The sequence below is a fragment of the Trachurus japonicus genome, chromosome 14 (assembly GCF_045865225.1).
Source record: "Trachurus japonicus isolate A0001 chromosome 14, Traja_1.0".
Taxonomy (NCBI): domain Eukaryota; kingdom Metazoa; phylum Chordata; class Actinopteri; order Carangiformes; family Carangidae; genus Trachurus; species Trachurus japonicus.
Genome location: NC_140920.1, coordinates 27954536 through 27969310, shown reverse-complemented (window position 1 = coordinate 27969310; position 14775 = coordinate 27954536). Strand labels below are relative to the sequence as shown.

Below are 14775 nucleotides of genomic sequence, written 5' to 3'. Positions count from 1 at the left end.
ATTTTGGCAACCCTTGTGGACAAAAGCGGTAGTGTTTTGCCAGAATGAAGACTGCATTTCCCATGAGCGTATTGTCGTAAAGACGCGTATCTGGCTCCTGTGCCATAAATCATTTTGTCCACTGGACTGACCCGACCACTGCCTCCTGAAGGTAAAGAGTTATGCGAATTAGAAATAGCTTATTTCCAACCAATGGCCTCATTGGCGTCATACAGAGACATCAGCAAAAAAAAAGTTCTTTGTAGTTGCTTTAAACTTTTGCCAAACTTTGATTTATAATGGAATTCCAATCATGTTACATTCAAGTTTGTTTGATTTTTAAGCTGTTTTCTTGGGCATTTTTTCCTTTCATTGACAGAATTTAATTAAATTGAATTGAAAGTAAAGAGAAATGAAATGTCCCCACGTACAGGACAGCCAACACACAACATAACAACAACAAATCTCAAGCAATACAAAAATGTTCAATGCAGTACACTATGAATACAAATAAGTGCAATGCAAATTATTACTTAGCATAGCACTTAACAAATAAACAACAATGTTCACTAAAGAAACCTACTGCACCAGGTAAAGGACCTTCTAAATCAGTGGTTTCCAACCTTTATTGGCCCGTGACCCCATTTTGACATCACAAATTTCTGGGGACCCCGCGATCACGTGATCGTGGCCGTCAATCAAGATGCGCCAGCTCAGATATTTTTATTATGATGCATTTTATTTGAATTTGATTTATACAAAAAAGTGAAAGTATAGAATACAGTTATTTAAGATTGTGTGTGGTTGTGTTTTTAATCGTAATATTTTTATCAGTAATTGTTTTTATCAATTACTAGATATTTCAGGCGACCCAATTTGAATTCCAGACGACCCCACATGGGGTCCCAACCCCAAGGTTGAAAAACACTGTCCTAAATCATTCTGAGAAGCACCCTGGCATCACTAGTCTGTCACTAAAGGAACTACTACTACTCTCTTCTCCATGACCACCTCTAATGAGTCAGGAGGCAAACTAGTGATAGTGTAGAGAGACTGGGAGAGGTCAGCACAGTCAGGAATCGATCTGGCGATCACTGCATCGGGCATTGGCAACAGGGACATGCTCTTTACCACTCGACCAACGAGCATCCCATACATTCAAGTGTTTTCCAATCATTTGCTTTTATCATTAGAAGTATTATATAACCAGTTACTATGTTTCCTAGCAACACTAAAACTTAACTTAAATATCAGATAATTGTCCACCAGTGTCATCTGCTTCTGATATTACAGGAGTTGCTCTCTGATAATTATTTTATAGATGAGAAAAACAAGTGATCCAATCACTCTGTTGCGTTAGAGGAGGATTTTCCTCGACAGCTTCAGGGAGAGTCTGCGTGTGGAAAAAATCATCAAAACCCTCTGAGGAGAAGCAGCTATTCCTCTGGGTGGTGTTTCACTGGAGACTCCTGATCCCCATCACGGCCTGAACGCTGCCTCCAAGTCTTTGCTCACACGCCAGGAACACCCTTCTGAGGGAAATATTGAATCCGTGCAAATAGAGGGAATGATTTGGCATGACTACAGTCGAATTAAAACTGTTTATTTCCTACCGAATGTTATTTTTATTCAAAGGGTGTTTTGGTCTTTGACAATAACCTTAGAGCTACAACAGCAGGAGGTAGCACCATTAGTTTTTCTTCACCTCACAGGTTAAGTGTAACGAGTAATGAGGGTTTTTGAAGATTGAAACCGGAAATATTCTAAAAATATATGTTATTTAAATGTTGTGTTTGTCCTTGGCTGTGAGAAGAGAGAAAACATCCTTCTTGATATACACTGGATTTAATTAAATTTAATTGGATTAATGAAAAGAAGTGTTTTGAACAGCCGAGATATCAAACTAGAATAATATTTTAAATATAAGACGTTATTTGTCTCGACTCTGAAGCCAACAAAGCCTGTCCTACAGTCAAAGCTCCCTTCATTATATATTAGAGGCCTGCTGTGTTAATTTCTATCTGTGGGAGAGTGGAGGATGAAAGGATTACACCCCCTCCTCCATACTTACAATCTATACCCATCTCAGGAATAAACATGGAAATTGAATGTCACTCCCTGTTCATCAATAAAAGAAATTGCTGCCTGTCACTTGTCACCCTTTGAAACAGCCTGTAAACACTTCAGCTCACCGTTTTACATCGAGACTCGACAGTCTGACTCTGAATTTAGTTTTACTTAAAGGACAATTCCGGGCAAATTCAACTCGAGGGTGTATTTTCCTAACATTTTAGGTCTAAAGAAGGAATCTGAAGATTTTCAGTTTAATTCCACCTGTTTTGCGGTAGTTGTGTCTGTCCCCGCATCGCCATGGCAGCAATGAATGGGAGCGGATGCAAGTTCCGCTGTTTAGGCTGTTTACAGCCCTCAAAGCCACAATTTTTTTCCCACACACAGCGTCAGATGGCGACTCAAACATGCACTGAGAAGTTTATTTACTTCAAGCAAGCCGACATGTTTGTAAAACTAGATCTAATTCAAAGTCTCCCAGAGTCTCGCGTGAGACCCAAGTTGCCGTGCGCGGTGTGTTCAGGTGCAGTGGGTCAGTCCCAGCCTGGTCAGATGCGTACATGAACTGATGAAGCCTCTTGGATGAGAGGTGAAACGTCTTCCTAGACAAATAACTAAGTCCAGTTGCTTTCGATTTAACCTCCTTAAATATTATGACCTGGACAGATGAGAATATGCACCGGCTTAGTGGGAGCTACCGTTTGTGTCATAAACACAGGAATATCAACTCTTGACTTGCTTGAAGTGTACATTTTTTTCCACAGACAGGGTCAGGTGGCCACTTAAACATGCGCCAAGAAGTTTTTATTACTTGAAGCAAGTCAAGAGTTGCTGTTCCTGGACTGAAAATCTTCAGATTCATTCTTTTAGACCTAAAATGTTAGGAAAATACACCCCGAGTTGAATTTGCCTGCAGTTGTCCTTTAATGTGGTCAAATGGTGTTTGAGTAGATCCAGGGCTGGTGGCAGTGATTGTCTCTGTGGAACAAACCGTCCAGTAACTCAGTGTTAACATGTGGTTGTCTTGCGTTCACAGTTGTACTGGGTTCTTTTTGGTAAAAAATATTAACAATATTCATAAAACATATTTTAATGCCTCAGTATTTGCTAAATCTCAGATTGATGTTAATGGATATGAACATAATGAAATATAGAATATGGAGACAGACTGGGTGAATCCAGACCAACCTGCCACTAATTTCATTTCACTTGAAGGTCCATCTGGACTTCCAGACTAGAGAATACATCAAAAACAAGCTTTTTTACATAGGTGGGCTTCATGTGATGACAACAAAGAAGCGACATCTAGCAGCTTTTGTTTACATGCAACATGGCGGCCACCAAAGAGCAAAGATGGTTTGGAAACAAGACGTCCTGTGACCTGTATCTGTGACATAGTCAATGAAGTTGGACTCATTTTTTCACAAGCCACATCTCTTCTGAACATTTTGGTACTAAAAAGGAAAAATTTCAGACGGACACATCAGGAGACAATGAACTTTGTTCAAGGCCTGTCTCTGTCTCAACAACACACTCTTGTGAGATTTGGCACAAATTTCCTAGGCAACGTCAACTAACGTTCACGAACGCCCGCGCTAACTAATTTTCGTAACGCTAAATATGATGTAATATATGATGTCAGCTGTTACCATAATGTTAACATAAGAAAATATAAACAACTTTCCTCTACGGACAACTTTTATAAATCTACACACAGGTGACCACGCTCACTGAGGAGACAGGAAGTGTACCATTGCATATCATTGGCACAGTTTGTAATGAGCCATCTTGTCATAGTAGAGGATCTTTGGCTGTAGTATTGTTGATTTAGTGGCTATAGAAATCAGTCATTCTTTTATTTTCTTTGCAAAACCAGCAGAAGTCCTTAGACACCGTTGTTCCTGCAAAACTACAACAACCACATTTATTGGCATATTTCCCATCGCTTTGCATACATCATCTGGATTGTTGCTTTGGTTGAGGTCAACCAATTGTGTACACACTGGCATTTTGATCTCACATCTCTTGGAAGCCGAAGGTGAACACACCTTCCCCAGACACATGTTTAGTTTAGTTTAGTTTAGTATGTTTATTTCGGTCTCATAAAAACAAATACAGTAGACAAATATAAAGGTATAAATACAAAACAAAATAAATCAGAACAAAAAACACAACAAGCAAATCAATTTACTTTGACCGAAAAGGTGTAGGCTGAAGCATCAGCTTATTTTGCCTACCCTTCTTAAATTAACATTTTTCGTTCACTCAATTTAAAACATTTTTTTTTACAGAGCAACAACAACAAACAAAAAACAAACAAAAAAAAAAAAACCCTGCATATTCTACATACAGCAGTTTATAAGCACACTGGTATTTATAAATCAGTTTTATATTTATTAATAATATTATTTTTAAATAACTTTTTGAATCTATTAAGTGTGTTGCACAGTTTGATTTCTAATTCTAGATTATTCCATTGATTGACTCCTGTAATTGATATACATCTCTGTTTCACATTTGTTCGTACTTTTGCTTTTGTATACACATGAGTCCCTCTTAGTTCATATCTACTGGTTCGGGTCTGAAACATCCTCTGGACACCATCTGGAAGCAGATTATTATTTACTTTATACATAATTTGAGCAGTTTTATAGTCCACAAGATCATTAAATTTCAAGATCTGTAGGTTTATGAAAAATGTGTTTGTTGAGTCTCGATAATCGGCCCTGTTGATTATCCTTATTGCTCTCTTTTGTAATATGAAAATTGGTTTTGTAATTGTTTTACATACATACATACTCAATCTCCAGTGAGAATGAGATGCAGTCTGGCGTTAGCAAGGCTAATATGAGGATGGAGTTGGTTTCAAAATCTTTTTGTTCCATTAAAATTAACCAAATATCAACCGATCAATTATCCCCATATTTTCATATAAAATGGAAACAATATTAAAGAAGTTTTGCCACCATAGACAACATTTATAATGTCCAGGAAGTTCATAAGAAGCTCTTATATCGTATTAATCCCTTATCTGCTTGGAAACACTGTAACATGGATTGAGTTGTGTGATATGTTGATGAGTGGCATGTGTTTGTCTCTGTGTCCTTCAGATGGTGAAGGCCATTCAGGTGTTGAGGATCCACCTGCTGGAATTAGAGAAGGTCAATGAGCTGTGTAAGGATTTCTGTAACCGTTACATCACCTGTCTGAAGACCAAGATGCACAGCGACAACCTCCTCCGTAACGACCTGGGAGGACCCTACTCTCCGACACACACCAGTCTCAGCATGCAGCAGGTCAGTCATATACAGTATATGGACTGGTTTACAGCCCCTCTCTCTGTGGAGCACTCCCCCCAAGATCCCCAGTCTTGTCATTTGTCACCGGGCAGATTTTGCTTTAGGGAGCTCTATGCTCACAAACAGTAGCGCTATACCTTCTCACATTTGCTCACTAGTGTCTCTCTGTGATCCCCCCAGGAACTAATTCAGACCTCCTCTCCATCCATGACCTCTGTCTCCAGCTCTGTTAACCCTTCAGGGATTGTGGTGCCCGCCGGGGGTCTGCAACAGGGCAATGTCGCCATGACTACCATCAACTCTCAAGTGGTTTCGGGTAAGCATGAGGTTACAGACACACATGAAAACACAGAATGAGAGCTTCAAATAATCGTCTTGTATCAGTTTTCTCACATGAACTGCACTCTCCATATTAAACCCCACTAATAACTCTGACATCCATCAGACTGGGATTGGTTCAGGCTGTTCTGGACAGACAAGCAGCCTCATTTCACACAGACTGTGGAGCATCCACATTAAAAAGGCATATTATGATTTCCATGGTCACACTTGCTTTCACTTGCTTGCACCTATTTCAGCACCCCTCTGGTATTATTAGTAATGTATTGTGTGCTTTTTTTTTCTCTAATGGACGCATTTCCAGCTCTGAAATGCTGTTCCTCCAAAAACTCACATTAAGATGTACATTTTACTTGTCAGGCACGCAGACATTATGTAGTCGTTTCTGTTAGTTACCAAATAGTAACATGGATGCAGTCTGTAAATCTAATGCAGTGTCCACCTACAGATGACCAGTCCAACATGATCTTCTCATCCAATAGATGGATCCCTTCTCTACCTGCTCTGTCAAAGATCAGTTTGACCCACTTCTGTTTTCCAGAGACCTGACATTAGACCTGGTGATGCTAACATAACATTGATCGTATCGCTACTAGCATGAGTAAATCTCACAAAACCTTTTCCAACCCCATCTGATTGGTGATCATTGTCCGGCCCCTACTCTCTATCACCCTCCTCGTCCAGTCACAGCTGTGTGTCACCCAAAATTTACCTTTGTCTTAGCTTTCTGCTACCATCTCTTGTGTTAGGGTCGGTTTTGACCTGAGTCTTAGACAATTATTTATCATCCTATTTGTTTCTCATCTCTTGGTTACATTGTTAGGCTTCCTTATCCATTAAAAGGTTGGTTTTGCAATTATTGTTCTTTTCGTTATAACAAAACCGACCCTAACAACACAAATGTCATAATTTTAACCAATTTTGTTTCAATAGAGGTTCCTGACAAAGTCAAAAAGCCTTGATGCAATAAACAAGTGTATGTGTTACTTTGATGCATTAAAAGCCTAGAAACAGGTCGGTGCCGACTCTAACACAGGAAGGTAGTGTAGGACACTGCATGCAGCCTGGGTGAATCAGCTTAGAACAAAATAATTTTCATCTTTCCTCAATTTTGAGCGAGTTTACATCTGACTCAGCATCAGACAGAAATGAGAAGCTACTTCAAACTGCTGATGCTCAGCTCTTGTCAAGTTTTTTATTTGTTCTTTGTTTCAATTTCCAATTTCTCTTTTACAGTAAATCATCTGTAGGATATGGACAAAATATTCTTATTACTAAGGAGACATTACTAACCCTTCATTTGAACCAACACAAAAGCCAATACACATTTCAATGTTCTCACTCATCATGATTTTCCATGAATAATCCATATTGTGACATAGATTATATGCTGTTTGGTTAACATATAGTTGATTACAACCATATCTCTCAGCCCAAGCATTCTGAAATGAAGCGTGGTGGTTAACCGCTATTATATGAAATTGTAATCTTGGTTACAGCTTTAGTGACTGATCTTTGTGTACTTGTGTATCAGAGAGCTGTGGTATTACCTTCACAGAGTGCTCGGCTGATAGGTTCTTATAATGTCAAGCCTCTACAGTGAAATGTTAATCCTGCCCTCTGGAAATCCCTTTTAACCCAAAATAAATCAATGTCTCTGCCTTTGATCACTACACATTGAAGAGCTCAAACAGACTGTGATAAGAGTGTCTTGATCAAGGCTAATTAAGCCAGCATCAAAAACAGTCTCGCTCCTCTTTTTCCTTTTTTTTCTTCTTTTTTCTTTCTTTCCTGGGTTAAAGAATACTAATGCACCTTGAATTGAATCATTTGGTCTCTTGTTTGCTTCCTTTTTCTTGGCGCGGCCGACGAGAAGTTAATAAGGCAGCGTCGGCAGTGTGGGATGTGACTGTCAGGAGCTGCTGAAGCCACTTGATACTCATGACGGCAAATTATCCCCTCAGGTGGGACCCTGTACCAGCCGGTTGCCATGGTGACATCGCAAGGGCAAGTGTTAACGCAGGCGCTGCCGCCGGGAACCATCCAGATCCAAAACTCGCAGGTAAAGCAGTTTGGGCTGGGGTGATGATGCTTCGGCCGGCACATTTCGCCCCCCACCCCCTTTCTTCTTCCTCCTCCTCCTCCTCCTCCTCCCCCCTGCACTCGCCACCCACTGTCTCAATTTGTTGTCATTAAACGGCCCTCTTTACATCTCACAGAATCCCCCTTGGGCGCCTTTTTTTTCTTTTTCTGCATCTGAACACGAGCCCCCGCTGAGACACAAAATGGAAAATGTTTATTCCCATGATGTTTACAGCCCCTCACATGATCCCGTCAGGTACAATATCAGATGACAGCCGTTCAGTCAGTCACAGAACGCAAACTCTCTTTATAGATCAGATATTTACGATGGTGAGATGTGCACAGATGCAAGGAGACAAACTTACAAGTTGCCATTGAACGTTCTCAACCCAACAACCTTGTGTCACACTTCAGTCTTTGTGCACCAAGTACCATGTGAAAAGAAAGAAAGTACAGTATTTGAGAGGAAATATTACTGGGACTACAAATGTTTTATCTCCTTTCCATGAGAGAGAGCCAACTGCACCATGAGTTAGATTTTTTATGATGCAAGGTCACATTTGTGGTTTTAATATTTCATTTCATACTAGTGTCATTTTCATATTCTCTGTTTGAGTGTTTAATTATCTATCTATCTATCTATCTATCTATCTATCTATCTATCTATCTATCTATCTATCTATCTATCTATCTATCTATCTATCTATCTATCTATCTATCTATCCATCTAATTTGGGGAATTTTGAAAATGTATAATAACATATTAAAAACTTTAACAATAGGACCATAAAGGGACAACGAGGAGTTTTGGAAAGCAAAGTGTTTTCACACTACATTTCCTATGAGCCACGGCATAAGACGGACGAAAGCGAAAACATTTGCCAAGAATGTTTTCATTACTGTAATCAAGAACGAAAGTCAGAGGTTCGAAAACGATCAGATACCGTCGCAGTTCCGATCATAAGTCCGGGAAACCGAAACTAGGAAATGCTGCGCGAGTCGACCACTAAATAATAATATCAAAATAACTATAAAGACAAAACAATATATTTATTGAAAATGGACCCATTAACAAGTGTGGGTAGCGTAGATTCATCCACACTACTGTAACATGAGACTCTTTTATAACCAAAAGCAGACTCCTCAGGGTCTATTTAAGTCCAATGTAAATTGTTCAGTTTGTAACTTAGCTGTACTGTAACAACTGCTGCTTTTAACCATCAGGAATCTCCCTCTGTTTATTTTAAAAGTTAATCTAGTTAGGAAAGCACTCCTGACATCCATCCTTTATGACTTTTCCTTATGTAGCGTACGCCCTCCCCCTATTGGGCGACACAGTATCAAGGGTATACATGTAAACCCTCCTCTGAAGGCACTTGAGCCCTTGTTAGCTTCTGCTCGGAGGACCCAGGATCTTCCCAGAGCCAGACTGTCTTTGTTTTGCTGTGCGCAACGGAAGCACAAGGAATGTGACCTGGATAATTGGTGCTGACTCATTAATAGGTAGACACAACATGGGACTGGGACGCCGCACCGAAGGCTACAAAGCAGATGTAGAGCAGATTAAATGTAGTGTATGGAGGCTGGTTGAATAGAAAACAGCATCTGGCATCAGGAGTAGAAGCAACAGTGGCTTTATTCTGCACCAGTCAGTAGTGTGAGTGTCATCATTATGTTTGTGTTGTTTAGGAAGGAAGACTAAGCTGTGTAGGATGTGCAACAGCCTCAGATAAAGTTACGAGGACAGTTCTGGAACGTAACAGAGCAGGCAATGCATGATAAAAAGTGGATAATGAATTATTTGAAGAAATTTCCCTTTATATTTAACTCTGTTCTTCAGAGTGGGAGTCTGCGTGGCACTCAGCAGAAAATTAACTTGTAACTTGTGTTTGAACCGCAAAAGAAACAGAATAATCAGAACAGAAGACACACTCAGTTCAAGTTTAAACAATGTTTAGGATTCAATTTCACAGTCACTGCCTTCTTTTTCTGTATTTGTCCTGAACATTTCAAAAACGTTAGTCTATCCAAGAGTCAGAGAAGCCTGGAAAGGTGGATTTGTACCGAGGCCAGCGGTGTGCTCGGCCTTGGCACGAGCCTATAGGTGTGAATAAAAAAGAAAGTCCTGGTCTGGAGAGCGGCTCAGTTTTAGAGTAATTCTGTGCTTGATGGTTAGAGGGGAGGGGGTGGGGGGGGGGGGTGAAGGCCTGGGTGAATTGCCGTGACCCGGCCGAGGCCCAGCGTTACATGTGGGCTGGGAATTGAACGTGGCCCCGTCACTACTTCACTCGACAAGCCCGGAGTAATCACACTGTCGAGTCCGGTGCCGCCAATTAATCCAAACCTCGCCTTCCCCCGGAACACACATGCTCCCAGGGCTGGGGGGTGGGGGGGGTGGGGGGGGGGTTACCCACATGACACCCAGCTGCAGCTGTAATGAGTCTTGTTTTGTGTGGAGACTGTGAGGTGGGGGGGGGGGGGGCTCTGAGTGGATGTCAGTGTGTATTTATGGGCATTGTGTGAGATAGGGAAGGTTTGGCAGTGTGAATGCATACAGGTCTGATATTTATGCCCTTCTTGATTTATTTATTCCAGCTTTTTCTTGCATGTGCATGAATTTTTCATGTATATATTTTATTTTTCAGAAAATTCAGAAAGATCGTAAAAATCTCAAAGCACGGGCGCTGCTGCCTGCCGCAATGACGATGACGGATTTAAATTATTGCTTCATATTATGAATTGGAAACATAAATATTATATATTTATGAATATTCAGACATTAAAAGACAGTGTACAGATGTGATTCAGTAGGGTTTCAGTCTAGTTCTTTGCAGTGTCAGACACTGTTTGCTAATGGCTGTTACTGAGGCTCCATTGTCTTTCACATTATCTGCCTCAGAGCCCACATACACTTTTATTGCTACAATGAAATGAGAACACAGTGTGTGTACACACCACAGATGCACACACTCTTTACTTTTTCTTTTTTTCCCACTAGGAGAACATTGTGTTGGCTTCCACTTGTTCTCAGGGGACTTAACTAACCTTTAACCCGGACTAAGACAAGCTTAACCCCACTCCCTGTCTTAACCTAACCTGAAACTTAACCTAAGACATTTTCTGGAAATTTGGGGTAGACCTTTTGAGATTTTACTGCACACAAAAGAAACATGATCTCTATTGATAAAGTCCATCACCACTCACAAGTGTGTGTTGCTTCACTTTGAGCTTCTCTGTGTAGAATGATGTGTGTGCAGAGTGACACTATGGGTTTTCTAGAAGGAGGCACTAGGCTGCAATCCCACATCCCAGATCCCACATCACATCATTCCTATTTTCATGTCTTAAAACATCTTGTAGGGGATGTTAAAGAGACCCTGAGGAGTTTGCTTTTGGTTTAAAAAAAAAAAGTCTCATATTAATGTGGATGAATCTACGTTACCCACACTTGTTAATGGGTCAATTTTCGATAAATATATCATTTTGTCTTTATAGTTATTTTGATATTATTATTTAGTGGTCGACTCGCCCAGCATTTCCTACTTTTGGTTTCCCGGGCGCTGCCGACGGGTCATGGGAATAACGCCGCCGAATCGCTAGTTGGCATCGTTCATGGTCGGAACTACGACGGTATCTGATCGTCTTCAAACCTCCGACTTTTGTTCTTGATGAATGAAAACATTCTTGGCAAATGCTTTTGCTTTCGTCCGTCTTACGCTGGTCCAAGAATTTCACCATGCAGGTGGAGGCTCATGGGAAATGTAGTGTGAAAACACTTTGCTTTCCGAAACTCCTAGTCCCTTTAAAGAAGATCACAGAAACTGGTGGAATTCTATGGATTCAATGTTTCTCTAGTTTCCAAGAAATTACAATATTGGTTCAGCTTTCAATACCTTCTGACTTCTGACTTCACTACTTTCATGTAAAAGAAACAGCTGAGTAATTGTCTAAGTCAGGCTGGCCACTGTTTCCTATATTCAGTGTCTTATTATAGAGACATTTGATGTGTGTTTGTTCATGGTCATGAAGAAAACAGTCCAGTTACTGGTGTGTTTTTTAAATAGTGGAGCAGGACGGGATCATCGGATCATTTTTTTGTTATTTTGGGGGAAGAATACATCAAATCACCAGACTTATCTTTTAGTCTACCTCACCTTTAACCAAATTATCGTCTTTCCCGACCTTACCCTTGACTGTCACCATAGAAACCTCCCCTGAGCACCATCACAAAGATCTAAACGTCTTCAAATGAAGAGTAGATTTACTACAAACCAACTCACTCTTCAGAAGTGCAGACTGAGCACACACACACACACACACACACACACACACACACACACACAAACACACACACAGCCTGTCGAAGACTGTCGATACCCTGAGTTCATCCTGTTCTAACATAAAACATCTGAATAATGATTCTCCTCACTCAACACAAAGGCATGCTCAGGTCAATACCAATGAAAAGCGAAGCCAAACGCAGCCGCGCTTTGTAGCAGCTGCTCTCAGATCAGCATCAAACTGTGGAGTCCAAACTTTGGCCCGAAGGCCGACTGACCCCGTCGTCTTCCAGCCCCCTGCAGCCCCCAACACACCGGCTGCCTTGTTTCCTCATAGTTAAGAGTGCTGCCTTTTTATTTATTTATTTTATTTTAAGTATCATTACTCAATCTCAGTTACCATGGTGACACTTGAGGAGGTGTTTCTGGCCCTGCCACAGAAAAAAAAGGAAAAAAAAAAGATAGGTAATTGGTAGTCTCCCTTTGTTTCCGTGGCAACAATAACTAAGCCCTTCCATCCACTCCTTCTTCTCTCTTTTTTGTTGTTTTTCTTCCTCCTTCCCTCCTTCCTGCTCTTTGTTGTGAAGGTGAATGTGGACCTGTCGTCCCTGTTGGACAGTGAAGACAAAAAGTCCAAGAATAAACGAGGGGTCCTGCCCAAACACGCCACCAACATCATGCGGTCCTGGCTCTTTCAGCATCTCATGGTGAGGCACAGTGTGTTTACTACTGTACATTTGTGTGTGTGTGTGTGTGTGTGTGTGTGTGTGTGTGTGTGTGTGTGTGTGTGTTTGGATAATCTGAAATGACATCAATAGGGCTAAATACTGTCAGTTGGATGAACCTGCCTCCTCTGCCTCCTCCTCTCAGCACCCCTACCCCACAGAAGATGAGAAGAGGCAGATTGCTGCACAGACAAGTCTGACCCTTCTGCAAGTCAACAACTGGTAAGACGATGGATGTCACTTATGTAAAAAAAAATATGACAGGAGGCCTTACTTGAACCAAACTTGAATTTACTGGAGCTCCTCGGTGTATTGCTGACACTGTGCTGCCATCTGCTGGTCACACCACTGCAGCACACCTGAGACCTCGTCATATTGTTTTCTCTGAACAGGATTTTCTAAAACCAGTATTTTCTACTTTGTACTATAAAGTTTTGCTTTTATAAGGGATGATTATATTTTTATTTACTTTTTTACTTCTCATTGTATCTGTGGTGATCTATAATAAGTCACATGACTCATTCAATGGTCTGTAACAGAGATGGACAACTCATTCCACAAAGGGCTGCTGCCGTGGCTGCAGATTTTTGTTCCAACCTACCAAGAGCACACAGTTTGACCAATCAAGATAGATAGATAGACTTTATTGTTGTCAACACTAAATTAAAAACTCTAAAAGAATTATCACACACACCATACATATTGTACATTGGCTTAGGCATTTAGGGCGGCAATGACTCTTGGGTAAAAACTGTTCCTTAATCTATTTGTTTTTGCTTTAAGTGCTCTGTATCTTCTGCCTGATGGCAGCAGCTCAAACAAAGGGCGACCAGTATGTGATGAGTGCCCCAGTATGTTCCTGGCTCTTTTAAGGCAGTGGAATCTGTACAGTTCCTGCATTGTCTGCAGACTGAGCTCAGTTGATTAAATGAGTCCGGTCTGGTGTCCTGCTGCTCGGTTGGAACAAAAACCTGCAGCCACACCAGTCTGTTGTAGAATAAGTTGCCCATGCCTGTTCTATAAGGAACAGAAACGACCTCAGACTCCACCCAGAGATACGCAGTCGAGTGGATGAATAATCTTGGATGGCACCGTATTAAATCTCACACTGATCTCAACCTTGCTTCGTATCCATTGATAAAACAGAGATTGTTTTGTATTCACTCAGATTTCCCCTGAGTTTTCGTTCTATTACAATCTATGTAACTATATTTTTTGACCATGATGATGATGATGTGATAATCTGTCATATTCTATGATCCAGGTTCATCAATGCTCGCCGGCGCATCCTCCAGCCGATGCTGGATGCCAGTAACCCAGACCCAGCTCCTAAAGCCAAGAAGATGAAGTCCCAGCATCGTCCCACACAGCGTTTCTGGCCCGACTCCATCGTGGCTGGAGTTCTGCAGACGCATCGATCTCAAACAGGAAACTCAGACAGTATGTCAACAAGCACAAACATAATCCAGCCTCTAACACATGCATGGCAGATTACTCAGAAATGAATCCTGCATGTCTCTCTCAGTCTCAACCACTAGATGTCACTGTTGACACACCTGTTCTTCCTGTGAGAGGCTGTGGAGGCACAGTCGAGAACAAAGACCATCTGAAAAGTTACTGGAAAAAAGTAGAATTTGTCCCACAGGAGTCATATGTTGGATCTGAGCATGTATTTAAAACAGTGTGGATTCTAGCTCTCCCTCAGTCAGGGAGAAAAAACAGTGATAAATGCCGTCACCCATGGTAACTGTCTAGGTTTTTCATGACAAACCTCAGAGTAGATTATAGATTTTAGTTGCTAGGTGTAATGTATTGCCGGTCTGCCTTCTCTGTTCTGCACTTTTCAGGTGAAGACACAACACTGTTGAGAATCTTAAAGGGGTAGTTCAACATTTTAACATTTTGGCAAATTGGCCCATTACCATAATCCCCATAGTCATAGCAGTAGGTTTGTTACCTTTAATTGTCGGTGCAAACTATTTTTGGAACAGCGGAGCAGAG

At 41.0% G+C, this 14775-nt stretch overlaps 1 protein-coding gene across 3 annotated transcripts in view; it reads left to right on the top strand.

Annotated features, from left to right (window-relative positions):
- LOC146974971 (homeobox protein PKNOX2-like) overlaps nucleotides 1–14775 on the top strand; it is a 104943-nt gene that overhangs the window by 87582 nt on the left and 2586 nt on the right. For 2 of the 3 annotated variants that reach the window (XM_085798703.1, XM_085798702.1), the window contains exons 6-11: nucleotides 5160–5345; nucleotides 5529–5664; nucleotides 7652–7749; nucleotides 12637–12756; nucleotides 12920–12996; nucleotides 14039–14214. In XM_085798703.1, coding sequence (XP_085654829.1) covers nucleotides 5160–5345; nucleotides 5529–5664; nucleotides 7652–7749; nucleotides 12637–12756; nucleotides 12920–12996; nucleotides 14039–14214 — 793 coding nt within the window. Of the gene's footprint in view, nucleotides 1–5159; nucleotides 5346–5528; nucleotides 5665–7651; nucleotides 7750–12636; nucleotides 12757–12919; nucleotides 12997–14038; nucleotides 14219–14775 lie in introns of all 3 variants that reach the window. The other variant, XM_085798704.1, reaches the window with a different exon arrangement.